The sequence below is a fragment of the Eupeodes corollae genome, chromosome 3, assembly GCF_945859685.1.
Source record: "Eupeodes corollae chromosome 3, idEupCoro1.1, whole genome shotgun sequence".
NCBI lineage: Eukaryota > Metazoa > Arthropoda > Insecta > Diptera > Syrphidae > Eupeodes > Eupeodes corollae.
Window position 1 is genome coordinate 39,488,254 of NC_079149.1, and position 14,596 is coordinate 39,502,849.

A 14,596-nucleotide genomic window follows, 5' to 3' on the forward strand; every position below is an offset into this window, starting at 1 on the left:
AAGGTTTTGCTTACTGTTGTCTTCAATTATAATGGTATAGTGTATGCATAAGAATATAACCTTAAAGGTATGCTTCGTTTGCGTTAAGCAATGTGGAAAAAAGCGCTCAGATTTATGGAAAAATATTTCATGACTTTTGCACCACGACAACGCACCTGCTCACTCGTCGTTACTTGTTCGTAATTTGTAACAATACCGAAGTCTTGCCCCAACCTTCATATTCACCAGATATGGCTCCGTGTGACTTTTTCCTGTTTCCAAATTTAAAGAGACCCGTAAAAGGATGGCGTTTTTCTTCGAGAATGCTCAAGGACATATCAAAAAGTGAATATCAAGAGAGCTCCGAAGATTGCAAAAAACGCTGGCATAAGTGTATTATATCTGAGGGGGCTACTTTGAAGGGGACCACATTGATGTAAACGAATAAATACATTTTTTTTTGGAGAAAAAAAACGAAAATCCAGGGTACTTTTTGAACGCAACCCGTATTTGGTTCTTATTTAGTCTTCGGCAGATTAATGTAAAAATATATTAAAACAGTTGACAATCTTCTGTCTCAATCATTACCCGTGTTTTGTTGGAAAATCTATCAATAGTATAGTAGGATTTTACACGAATAACAAAAACAATATCCGCAGTATGAATACTACCGATAAAAGTTAAAGTAGAATCTTACTACAGATGGGTTTTTGACATGTATGCTAGTATATTGGTAGGATTGATATTGAATTTGTATCTCGATGGCTGTGTTCGTTGAGTAGTTGTCCATTTGGGATCATGTGTTTTCCATTGAGGAAAAAATCAATATGTTACTGTTGATATTGTTTAGGTTTGTTAATGAAAATGGATCTACTGGGTTTATTTTTCAACAGAAAACAATAGAAAAGATATCTATGTTTTGCTATATGTTCCCACCAAAGGTTTATTTGAGTTTAAATTAAATAAATCTTTTTGGTGTTTCCACCACACACGAAGATTTAAAAATGATTAAGTTTGACAGCACTTTCTAAAATGCAAATGGTGTTTCGATGTTTCCTATGAAGTGCAAGTGAGATAGTTTGATTCGTGTTAAACAATGAAGAACTAAATAGTCCAGCGCCATTTAAGAATTATGCTACCTACTCCATGTGCAATTTTTTTTCTAATTTGATTAAAACAAATCCATATTTTTTGTTCACAAACATGCAAATAAATAGACCATACTCCATTATCTATAAAACCAATCCTCAACACAGGTTTTTCTTTACAAATGTTGACTGGACTCCGATCCTCGACGGGAAGCAAGACGAATCAAGCTCATTTCAATTCGATTCAGGTGTATAAAGAATGGAGGCGAGCTTCAAGCTCCCTTCAACACCACATGTTAATGTAGTAGTCTATGAACAAACCCCCTTCTTGAAGTTTTTATTTTATGTCAAAGCTGCAATTGTTAAATGAACTTTTTTTGTAGAACCTCATTATCCAGATGTTTTCTTACCATTTCTTTTTGAAAATTGTCCATTTTATTAGTTTTAGTTATTTTTTTCTGCTGAAGTTAATTTTATCTTTTAATTTTCACAAAACTTTCTTCTATTTGTTTTTTTTTTTATTATTATTATTATTCTGACAGGTCTTCTTTCAGTTGTACCAATTTTCAAATACAAAAATGTGCCTACTGTCGATATGTTTTCTTGGGAATTATCTACTATACTATTTATAGAATGCCAAAAAAACACGGGTATTATTATCTTAAATCACATTGTAAAATATGTACGTGTACCCACAGTCAACCAATTATGAAATCCGTTCAAGGTTAAATTGTCTTTTGTGTAAAAACAAACATTCCTTTAGCGTGATAGGACGGATTTGTTTTGTTCGGCTTTATCAAACACCCTATAAAGATATCAAATGGGAGATAGAAAATGTTTAAATAACAATTTTACTGCAATTTTCTGTTGCCACTTGAGTTGCATTATTTTATTTAACAATTACATAATGCAGCTAATCCCAATAAATACAATATAATATAAATTAATAGTAAATTTAACTTAGCTATATCTTATCCCCGCCATGTACAATTATACAAATATTTGTGTTTGCTTACACGACTTATAAATTATAAAACAAGGAAGATAACAGTTTAAGAAATTTTTAACAAATCATATAGATATAGAAATAGTATCGTCTATAAGAAGCAAAATCTACAAACATTTTTAAAATGACAATAATTATAAACGACCATAATATAATTCATACAGTAATTAGATGTTTTTGAATTTAAAAAAATATGAAACCAAAATCAACTTCGCTTAGGTATCCGTTTTTATAATTATTTGTTTTTTTGAATGTTATGGAAAAATGTTAAAATATTTAAAGTCAAATATTTATATTCAAATATCATTTTAAGGAAATATTAATTTACAAGCATCGTGTGCAATTATTAAAATTTAGTACAGTCAAATTTTTGGTTTATCTTGGCAAATATTTTTGGTAAATTCCCATAAAAACTGACAAATATTATTTTATAGCTATCATTAGGTTCGGTATAATTCTGTTCACACTTCCTTATAATAAATATACACTTCGTGTCACAAGAATAGGGACAAACTTTTTTTTGATTTTTATTTGACGATATTTCTTAAGTCTTGTTTTTTTGGAAAGCCTAAACTGGGAATGAATGAGATATATATTAATTTCGGATTAAGTTGATAAAAATTATAAATTTTATGGCGTACCTGTTTTTTCTGTTACATGAATAGGGACAAGATATAAATTTACCTATTAGCGTGTTTTAAATCAGATAAAAGGGTACTCTGATTGTTTAGGAGCTTAATACCAGTTTATTAGTACTACAAAATTATATAACGACGATGAAGAACCGAATTCCGCTGTAAGGGAGATAAAACCACTCAACCTATGCGACGCAGATCAACAATTCCGCCTACCCGACCTCGACGAAGTGAAGATAGCTACATTTAAACTGAAGTCCAAAAAAGCTTTTGCAGCTGACAGCATCGCTGCCGAACTAATCAAAGCAGAAGGCAATGACTTGGTAGGGAGCATGCTCCACCCACCATCTCTTTATCGATTTTAAGGCCGCGTATGACAGCATCCATAGTGCAATGTCTAGTTTTGGCAACCCTGTCAAACTTATCCGTTTGTGCAGAATTACGATGAAGAATGAACGTTGCTCTATCAAGGTTGAAAAAGATCTCACCGATGCATTTGATGTCAAAAAAGGTTTCAGACAAGGCGATGCACTGTCATGCGACTTCTTCAACATAGTTCTGGAAAGAATTATGCAAAACTCAACCGTCAACACTAGAGGCACAATCTTCCAAAGGTCCATCCAATTACTCGGATACGCAGGTGATATTGACATAATTGGAAGATCAATGACATCATGTCACTGGAGCGTTTTTGAGCATTGCGACGGAAGCGAAGAAGATGGGTTTAGTGGTCAATGAGGGCAAGACCAAGTACAGGGTGGGCCGTTAATAAGTGCACTTTTTGTCTAGCTCTAACTCCCGAACGAAATAACCGAGACGCGCGGGGATGGTATCTCCTTGCAGCTCGAGATCTAAATTTTTAGTCGCAATGAGTCCGTTCACGGGAGAGCAGCGCGCTTTCTGCGTTCGCGCCTTTTATGAAAACAATCGCTCATACGTGACTGTTCGTCGGCTTTTTCGGATAAAGTTTGGATTACGCAACTTCACCGAGTGTCCAAGGAAAAGAATGGATCGTAACATTCGAGGCAACGCAAAAACTTCGACCTACAGGACGCCCACGTTCCAGGCGGACTGCAGAAACAATTGAACGCGTACAAGCTTCTGTGCGCGAGGATCGAAGAAACTCTACACGGAAACGCGCTGCGGCCCTGGGAGTACCCAGAACGACTTTACGTCGCATTTTACGGGATGATTTGAAGTTATACCCTTACAAAATTCAGATTGTCCAAGATTTGAAAGAATCCGATTTTGTTTCACGGTTCAATTTCGCAACAGAAATGTTACGGAGATTCCCTCACTTCAATAACATTATCTTCTTTCCTTCGGCTTTTTTGGAAGGAAAACCTAATTTTTCCTATACACATAAGTATATATTCATTGGTCAATACATTATCTTTTCATTATCTTCTCAGACGAAGCTCATTTTCATGTCAACGGATTTGTTAATCGACAAAATTGTCGATACTGGGGAACAGAAAATCCACGCTTAAAACATGGACGACCGTTACACTCTCCTCTCCCAAAGTGACCGTTTGGGCCGGAATAGCCAAGTGGGGGATCATAGGGCCGTATTTTTATGAAGATCGAAACGGGCGTAGTGTTACTGTTAATTCAGAGCGTTATGTTTCGATGCTTAGAGATTTTTTAGCTCCAAAACTGCAAGAATCGAGTGGTTACACTATTCACACTTGGTTCCAGCAAGATGGCGCTACCTGCCATACAAGTAACGACTCTCTGGAGGTCGTTAGAGAAATGTTTCCTCGAAGGTTGATATCGAGGAGGGGTGATATTGCTTGGCCACCCAGGAGCCCTGACTTAACGCCACCGGCTGAATTAAAAGCGAACATTGAAGAAGAAATCCGCTTAATCACTCCGCAACTTTTGACAAAAGTGTTCCAAAATCTCAGAGTCAGATTGGAAGAGTGCTGTAGGCGAAATGGACAATATTTGGATGATTTAATTTTTAAAAAATAAAAATTCATTTCGTTTTGTATAATTTAAAATAAATATTTCATTTAAAAGCGCTACAGTTGTATTAATATAATTTTTTTTAAGTGTACTTATTTACGGCCCACCCTGTATATGCTGTCATCAAAAATGGACACTGAACGACGACGTCTTGGACAAAACGTCACCATGGACAGCTATAACTTTGAGGTAGTTACACCACCAGCGCTGAAATCAAACGAAGAATAACTCTTGCAAATCGCTGCTTCTTTGGACTTAGAAGGCAATTGAGAAGTAAAGTCCTCTCTCGAGCATGTAAAATCACCATCTATAAGACACTCAACTTCCCGGTTCTCATTTATGGAGCTGAGGCCTAGACCCTGTCAAAGAAAGATGACAGCGTCTTAGGATGCTTCGAGAGAAAAATTCTTCGGGTGATTTTTGGTCCCGTACTCATAGATGGGGAATGGAGGAGAAGATATAACGACAAACTGTACGGGCTGTACAGCGATACTGACCTAGTTAGCAGAATTAAAGTCCAACGGCTTAGATGGCTAGGTAACTTAGAGCGGATGGACATCAACGCTTCAGCTTGGCAGGTCTTCGGATCCAATCCCGAGGGACGGCACAGTAGAGGAAAACCGCAGAGTTTTATGTACATCTTTTTTTATTTTGCATTTCTTCTTTCTCTCTCTACCTATATTCAAAGCTATATATGTTTTCCGAAAAAAATTATTTTCTCTTTGAGTGGGCGGAATTTTCTAGTGTAGATTTGTCTTCCTATTGGTTATCATTCCTGAAAATTTCATCAAAATCGGTTCATTAGTTTAGATTTTATAGAGTTTTGTCCGCTATTTTCATGATTTAAAAAAGGAAGAAATCTATCTTGAAAAACGGCACAGCAAAGAAGGCTGTGGGAGGTTTCACCTATCACGTTACAGTGGAGCTTTATCTTAAAAGTTCTAAAATGACGGTATTCGAACGAGCGTTTTTTCGAAGTTTTCTGAATTATTTGGTGGACAACTAAGAACTTTCTAAAAAGATAATGAACCAATAGATTCCGTGACAACAAAAGCCTGGATTTAAGGACAAAATATCGAATATTCTCCTGTGGGGATGGTGTGCAAGAAATGCCTACTTATGAGGATGGCAATCAAAAAATCGAAGAGATTATTGAAGACATAAAACGGTCTTGTAATAAATTTTCTGACAGCACTTTATGGATCCATACACCACAGGTTACTTCAAGTAATTCAGGAGGCAGCACACATTGCTAAAAATTATTTTATTCCATTCAATAAATCATATAATTTGTTGTTATTTTCTTTAGGTACATTTATAGCTTGTGACACAAAAGATCAATGTACTTTTTATGACTTTCTTCGAAAAAACCGCCATAAAACTTGTATTTATCATCTTAATAGAAAATTTTTGTTTCCAATATAAACTTAATACAGATCTCATTCATTCCACCTTTGGAGTTATCCAAAAAGCCTAAGGGTTTAAAAAATGTCGCCAAATAAAAAACAAAAAAAGCTTGTGCCTATTCATGTGACACGAAGTGTACAAGATTGTCTTTTATTTACTCCAACATTTAAATTTTTTAAACTATATACAAGTATTTGAAGAAAAGGAAAAAGCGTTATAAGCTTCATAAGAGTATTCAATTTAGCAGAATATTTCATAAACCCTGTTACTCATGTTTCCACTTAAAATTTATTACAAATTAATTACAATTCAACTTAACTTTATGCATTAAAGCTTCAAAAGCTTGAGTATTTTATTGCCATATTCGATTGAAAATGGAAAATTTAATTTAAATTCAAAACTTCGATGGGGAATTACAAAAGGTTTGTGTCAACTAATTAATAAAAAAATAAAAATTACCCATTTCAAAATGCTTACGATATCTTAGGGTAAATACATATTATTTTATTTTATCTTAAAATGGCTTGAGTTTGGAATTTCTTGAAATTTTCTATACAAATCCAGTTCTAAACTAGCGCCTATCGAATACTAGTTCTATAGAACTTGTCATAAAGCGGTACCCAGGCTAAGGCAGCAAATATAAATAAATAATCAAAGCACCTTAGCGAAATCTAATAAATCTATAAAATACAGAAAATACAACAAACACAAAAGACAAATAAAACAAACGTTTTGTTATCTAGATCGTTTTGCGGGAATAATTATATCGAAGTGATTGTGTTTTAAGCATTCCCATCAGTGATTCCTTCCCAGAGAGTGAACGACAGTTGTCTTTTTGAATTTCACACATCAACATGTCTGCCAAAACGCCTAGAGTTCGTACCTTGATGGAGGAGTTTACGCTGAGTAATTCTCAGCTTGCTGAGGTTAGCCGTAGGTTTCTGAACGAAGTGAATCGTGGTTTATGTGGACAGACTCATGACAATGCAGATGTTAAGTGCTTCGTGACGTATGTTCAGGATCTACCAACGGGAGAGGAAGTCGGCAGGTACCTGGCTTTGGACTTGGGCGGTACGAACTTCCGAGTGCTGATGGTCACTTTGAAGGGACACCATGAAGCCGATATGGATTCGAAGATCTATGCCATTCCGAAGGAGATCATGACGGGACCTGGAGTTCAGCTCTTCGATCACATTGCTGAATGTCTAGCCACATTCATGAGGGAGCATAATTTGGAAAACGAACATCTTCATTTAGGGTTCACATTCTCGTTTCCGTGTCAGCAACTCGGTTTGACTAGGGGAATTTTGGTTCGCTGGACTAAGGGTTTCAATTGTGCAGGCGTGGAAAATGAAGATGTGGTGCAGTTGTTGAAGGACGCTCTAAAACGTCGTCAGGTTGATATATCAGTTGTGGCCATACTCAACGACACCACAGGAACTCTTATGTCATGTGCCCATAGAAACAAACATTGCAAGATCGGCGTGATCATTGGCACCGGATGCAATGCCTGCTACCTTGAACGTGTGGAAAACGTTGATCTTTACGATGGTCCTCTGAATAAGTCTCATGTCATAATAAACACCGAATTTGGGGCATTCGGAGAGAGTGGAATGTTGGACTTCGTCCGCTCGGAATACGATCGATTTGTTGATCAGGGATCGATGAATCCTGGAAGACAAATCTACGAAAAAATGATCTCAGGCATGTATATGGGCGAGATTGTGCGATTAGTGATGTTGAAGGCGATCGACAGGAAGCTTTTGTTAACTGATTCGGGACGTAAACCTCAACGTCTTCAGATTGTGGGAAGTTTCGAGACTAAATTCGTGTCGGATATTGAATCGGACGCTGAGGGAGATTATACCAATTGCAGAGCGATTCTAGCCGGACTTGGAATTCGCAATGCCACCGACGATGACTGTGCAGATGTGAAGTATATTTGCGAATGTGTTTCAAAGCGGGCTGCACATCTGGTAGCATGTGGACTATCTATGTTGATCAATAAAATTGATGAGCCGTTCGTGACGGTGGGCGTGGATGGGACAGTGTACCGATTACATCCCAAATTTAAAGGTTACATGTTTGAGAAGATGAGGCAGTTAGTCAAGCCACACATAGAATTCGATTTGATGTTATCCGAGGATGGTTCGGGACGTGGAGCTGCGCTGGTCGCAGCTACAGTTGATGATTAGAATTAAAAAGCATAGTTCTTCTTGTTATTCCTACTAGTTAAGATCTCGTTATTATTGTTAATATTGTTGTTTGAAAAATATAAAAAAAATAAAACATTACTTAAAACCAAATACAATTTTCAGTTAAACGATTGGACAGTGCAGGAAAAAAACCAAGTCCTTGAAACTTGATAAAATACAAACAAATGTTTAGGGCCTAGATGCCTGAAGACCTTAATTAAATATCAAATTTAATAAAAACCAAACGTTTAATTGACATTTTATCTATTTCTAAACTTTTATTGAGACTTTCTTTTGATCATTTTTACTCGAGACATTTCGATTACACATCCAATAAAAATGATCATAAAAGCAAAATTTTTGAACTTTTTATTAGTTCTTCCCAAAAAAAACGTTATCAATGAAATTAAACTGGACAAAAGCGTTTATTTTTAGTTAATTACCTTTTGTGTGCATTTTTGTCTTTCAAATGTTATCGTTATGTATGATCATTTCTTATCAAATTCTAAGGAATTTTTTCGACAACGGAAGTTATTTTTGAATGAATTGTATTTCTTAACGTTCTTTTTTTAGCGTATCTAAGAATGGTTAAGATAAAAAGTACAATCCAAATTTGATTCATATTTTTTAGAATTTTCTTGAATGAGAAGTAATGCGAAAACTGAGCTAATTCGCAACCATTTGGAAGCGGACCACGATTTCAGTAGGAAAAAAACATTTCCACTTAGAATCGATGAAAAAGAATGCATTTACATTATAAATACATAAAAAAATTGATTGCACAAACAGCAATTGAAAATAAATGGATTTCCCTTACTTCCTACCACAAATTTGAGCTTATTCACTTTATTTGATAAAATTATGATGTATAATAGGAAATGCAACAAAACTGAAACACAATTTTCGAGCTTTGCCTCACGGTTTTTTTTACCGTTAGTAGAATTTTGCCAGGAATGTCAAAAAATTGCTCGTACATCAAACAAATGTTCGTACACTGCTCTCTTCACTAACAAAATGGAAATAACGGTTCTTTTTGAAATGTAAATTGATTACTGTAATGATATTGAGAGATCTAGGCTCAGTATGTCGTGGTGTATTGATCTTTTCAATTGTTTTTTTTTTCTAATTTTGTGAATTTTATTTTGAAAATGGAGGCTTCTCATAAAAAAGTACCTCTTGAAGTAAGAAAACTGATTTTTAAACAAAGAAACGACGGAAGAAGTTATGCTGAGATATCATCAACTATTGGTAGACCACGGCCTACATTTCAGTATGTATTAAAAATGTATTTGAAAAATAAATGCTTTGAAGGAAGAGGTGGAAAAAAAATACTAGACGCTCGTATGGACCGAAAAATGGGCTGATCCCAAGTTAAGTGCTCCTAAAATAGCTGCTGACATTCAATCAAATGATGGAATATCGCTTAACCCTCAAACTGTTCGGAACTTTCTGCATTCAAAGGGATATAATTGTCACACGGTACACAAAAAAACCCTACATTTCAAAAGAAAACGTTTTAAAACGCTTGAACTATGCGAATGCATACGTTTCGAAACCAGATGATTTTTGAAAGAATGTGTTATTCCTTGACGAGAGAAAGTTTAATGTCTTTGGGTCGGACGGTCGCAGATTTGTGTGGGGGAAACCAAACACGGCATTAGATGTGAAGAATTTGTAATCAACGGTGAAACATGGAGGCGGAAATGTAATTTTCTGGGATCTATTGAGTCAAATGGTGTGGGAAATTAAGTTTTTATAGAAACAACAAATATTTACAAATTTTAAAAGATTATTTGAAAGCCAGCGCTTCAAAAATTGGCCTTAAAGACGACTTTTAACTTGTGCAAGATAACAATCATAAACATTCATCAAGGATAGTACTAGGACTAGGAGTGGCTTCTCTATAATGTTAAATCGCAATTGCCTCATCGTCCCCAATCTCCAGGAAGAAAGGCCCAAGGATCAGAGTAAGTATTAAAAGCTAAAAGCCATTATATTGGAGGAATAGTACAAAATTTCGCCGGAAGTCACTTCAAAACTAGTACTCTCTATGAAGCATCGCCTTCAGGATGTTATAAAAGAAAAAGGTTATTACACTCGCTACTAAAGTTTACATATTTATATATATAACGAAGTTTTTTATCATTGTACGTGCAATTTTTTGACCTTTGTTTTCCTGCTTTGCCTAATTTGTTGCATTTTTTTGTTTCTTCATAAAGCTTGTACCTATTTTTTTTTTTTTTTTAATCCTTATATAATAAACAATACCAAAATTGAAAAAAGAATGGTTGAAAATCTGTTTATATTTAACCTTGTACTCTTAAACTTTGCTGTTCAATATTGAATTTTAGAAATTAAAAAATTGCGCCTTAAAATTCTTTTCGAATTTTTGGTTTTCAAGTGCTCAAGAGTGAATGATTTATCTGCATATACACGGTCTTTCGCATACCCCTATAAAAGAAGTCCAGTCGCGTAATATCGCAACGACAAGAAATTTATTCGATAAATCGTCCTGCACCGCGGACCCATTAGACGTATCTACGACGTTGTGAATGGTCAGCTGGCTTTAGTTGTTGTTTAAGCTGGACTTTATATGGATGAAGGTGAAATAATGTGCAGTAAGACATTCCTTATTCCTGAGACGAGGAATGACACATTCGGGACTTCGGCAATTAAATTTCGAAATGGATTCGGAGGATTCAATAGTAGAAGGCATAAATATCTTGGAAAATATGGCCGAAGCAATTAGGCAAAAAGTATATACAGACAAAATTAAACCATATTCAAAATATGACGATAAAAAGTTTTATCGGCGCTACAGGTCAATAATTTTTTTCAGCATAAACTTGAAAAACATAATCACAACTCTATATTAAAACAAGTATTATCAGCAACAATCACAACAAATTAGTTTTTCAACGCGCGGTTGTTTTGAAAATTACCGTCAAAATTAATAAACAAATCTTTTATATATTTAACAGTACAGTTTTTATGGAAGAATTTTAAGCTTTCTTGGATAGTGAGAAATCAAATAATTTGTTAATTGTGGGTGATTTGAATATCAATACTTTAGTGAGTTCGTGGCAACTTATCTTGATTTGTTAGCTTCTCATGGACTTGTTAAAGAGATAACAAGACCGAGATCTGGAACTTATCTTGATCATATTTATGGCCGATTCGCTCCTTCAATCAGTTCATGTGAAAAGTGTGTTTTTGACCTCAGAATAACTGATCATTCCATGACTGGAATTCTTATTCATAAAGGGAAAGAAAGTATTTGCTCTGATTCTAGTCCCCAAAAATTGATTAGAAATATCGATTTTTAGTAGGCTTAAAACTAATTTGTCTTTTGAGTTTTGGGAAGAAGTTTTTGCCGAGAGTGATCCTTCCAAATCGTATGCCATTTTTATTGATATCCTTTGTAGATACATTTCTGATGCTTCTTTTGATATCGTTCCGAAAAAGTCTAATAGGCGTTTAAAGCCGTGGATTACGTATAGTTTGCTTCAAAAAGTGAAGTATAAAAACAAATTAAGACAAAAGTGTTTAAAACGCAACAGCAGTCAGAATTTAAAAAATTAAATATAAGAAAATTTGTGTTGAATTAAAGAAGGAAATTCCTATTTGCCGTGATAACTATTTTAAAAACAAATTCAATCTAGCTGAAGGAAATATTAGAAACGAATGGAAAATAGTGAATAGTATACTTAATAAATCTCAGTGCAAAAAACAACCATCTGTTGTCAATGTTAATGGTCGTGTGGTCTCAGATAAAATTGCAATTGCTAATGCATTCAATTAATACTTTTCAACAAGCTAGTTCTAGTCACCCATCTTGTACAGTTTGTAGTCCATTCAGTAATGAACCCTCTCAAAGCCACAGTTTTGTGTTTGAGCCTATATCTAGTTTAGAGATTCTAAAGTTAATTGGCACTTTAAAAACTTCAAACTCTTCTGGTTATGATGGCATTTCAAATGTTTGTTTGAAAAATGTAGCATGTTTTATAATTGATGTTTTGGCGCATATCTTTAACAAAAGTATTTTTTCTGGAGTATTTAATTTCCGGTTGCTCTTAAATGTGCCAATATCTTGCCACTTTTCAAGAAAGGAGCAACTAATGATCTGGGTAACTATAGGCCTGTATCACTCTTGCTCTCGATAAGTTGAAAAAGCTTTAAAAAATAGAATGGTGAGCTTTTTAAAGAGAACAACATTTTTCAGTGATGTTTAGTTTGGTTTTCAAAGCAATAAATCAACCGAAGATGTGTTGTTACATTTCTGTTCTCAAATATTTGTAAGTCTTGATAGAAAAAAGATAACAGCTGGATTGTTTGTTGACATATCAAAAGCCTTTGACATGGTTAATCACGAAATTTTGGTTAGCAAACTTGAAAGTGCTGGGTTTCGAGGAATCATTAATGATTGGGTAAGATCTTATTTAAATTTAAAAGCCCAAAGAGTGAAATTTGATGGTATAAGGAGTGATAGAAAGACATTCGTTTTGGGGATCCACAAGGTTCGGTTTTAGAACCAATACTTTTTTTGTACTCTTTTTATTCAGTTTGCCTTTTAAGGGTTCTCTTACAGCCTTTGCAGATGATGTTGGTTTTTCGTATGGTACAGATAGTTGTCTGAATCTTATATCGGATTTAAATTGGGATCTCAGCTTTTTAAGAATCTGGTTTGCAGAGCACAAATTGATAATAAGTTCTTAAACAAAGATAATGTTTTTCAGTTTGTCTGGCAGAAAGATTGTTAATGCTGATCTATTTTTCCACGCTACTGAGTGTCCAAAGTTCAAGCTTTTTAACTGCACCTTTAATCCTATGGTTACTTCCATAACATTTACGGATTCCATGAGCTGTAGTGATAAATGCTTCAAATTAGAAATAGTTAATAAATTCAAGTATTTGGGATTAATAATTGATTCTAGAATGAGTTTTTATAACCACACAGAGAATCTTAGACAATATTTTCGGTGCACTGTTAGAAACTTCTTCTTTTTGCGTAAAGTTTGCTCTTCCAAACTGCTACTTAAAATTTATTATGGAATTTTTCATTGGAAACTAGAATATGGAATTTCTTGTTGGGGAGGTTCATATTATAACAAAATACAACCTTTATTAGTTTTGCAAAAAAAGTGTTCTGAAGAAAATATGTGGTAAGCCTCGCCTGTACCCTAGTTTTCCACTTTTTAGAGATTTGAAAATTCTTTCAGTGAGACATATGTATTCATTGTTATAAAGTTCTAAAAATTTTCTTTAAGAGATCAAGTAATCTTAATTTTAGAATAATTGATAATTATATTTTACGTGGAAATTTTTTAAACCAAGTTTCTATACCGGTGTACCGAACAACCGCTTTTAGAAATTTGTATAATGTTTCCTCATGTCGGATATTTAATAGACTCCCCCATTCTATCAGGTTGCAAACTTCTCATTTATTTATGAAACAAGTTAAATATTGGCTCCTTAGTCTTGATAATGTAAGTATTGAATTTTTTTTAAATGGTTCTACTTGATGTTTTCTTGAAAATGTTTAACTTTAATTTAATTTAATTTCTGTATACATTACATACATTTATGATATTTAACTTTCTTTTTTAAATTTTCTTTTAAGGGTCACCCCACCCATTTTAATTAATAAATGTAAAATTTTTCTTAGAGTGGCAATAACTTTATTTTTTATAAAAATATTTTTGTCAATTATTTCTTTTTATCTTATTGTTCTTATTTGGATTTTAAGAAATAAAATGTAAACAAAATTTCAACTTTTGTGACCTCAAAAGTATATGTTGCGTGTGCTGTCAGTCAAAACGGCACAGTGCAGGCCATGAAGTTTAATTTAACTCTCCGTTTATAGTTGAGTTTACAAAAATAAATTTAGCTAGCCCTTAACCTAACTATTAAAATGTTTATTGGTATGGAAAAATATTTAAATCCCAGTTAAATATTTAAGTGAGCTTTAATTTTGATTATTGGTAAGGCCCTCTATATTTATTTATAGGCCAGGAAAATTGCACTACAAAATTATCTTACTCCAAAAACTTCCAATAGAGTAGAAAACTTTAGACAACTTTATGGAAAGTCTTTTTAACTTGTATTGCAGCAAAGCATTTAAAAAGGTTAAGTGCAGTTAAGTCTAAATTACTCGGAAAGCTTTGTTTTTGAAAACACAATGGGAGCACATATAAAAGATCCTGACACTTTTTGCGTACAATAAAGAACGTTTTGAAGAAAAACGCTCGAAAAAAATCGGGTGGAGCACATAAAACCGACACCATAAAAGGACATTTTTATTTTTGATTACGGTTCGAA

The 14,596-nt window shown here is 34.1% G+C and overlaps 2 protein-coding genes across 4 annotated transcripts in view; one reads left to right on the plus strand and one right to left on the minus strand.

Annotated features, from left to right (window-relative positions):
* LOC129949259 (angiogenic factor with G patch and FHA domains 1) overlaps positions 1-14,596 on the minus strand; it is a 42,744-nt gene that overhangs the window by 12,608 nt on the left and 15,540 nt on the right. The gene's annotated exons all lie outside the window — the stretch shown is intronic.
* LOC129949262 (hexokinase type 2-like) lies at positions 6,664-8,442 on the plus strand. Its single transcript, XM_056060603.1, has one exon. The coding sequence runs from the start codon at positions 6,938-6,940 to the stop codon at positions 8,276-8,278; it is 1,341 nt and encodes a 446-aa protein (XP_055916578.1). The 5' UTR covers positions 6,664-6,937; the 3' UTR covers positions 8,279-8,442.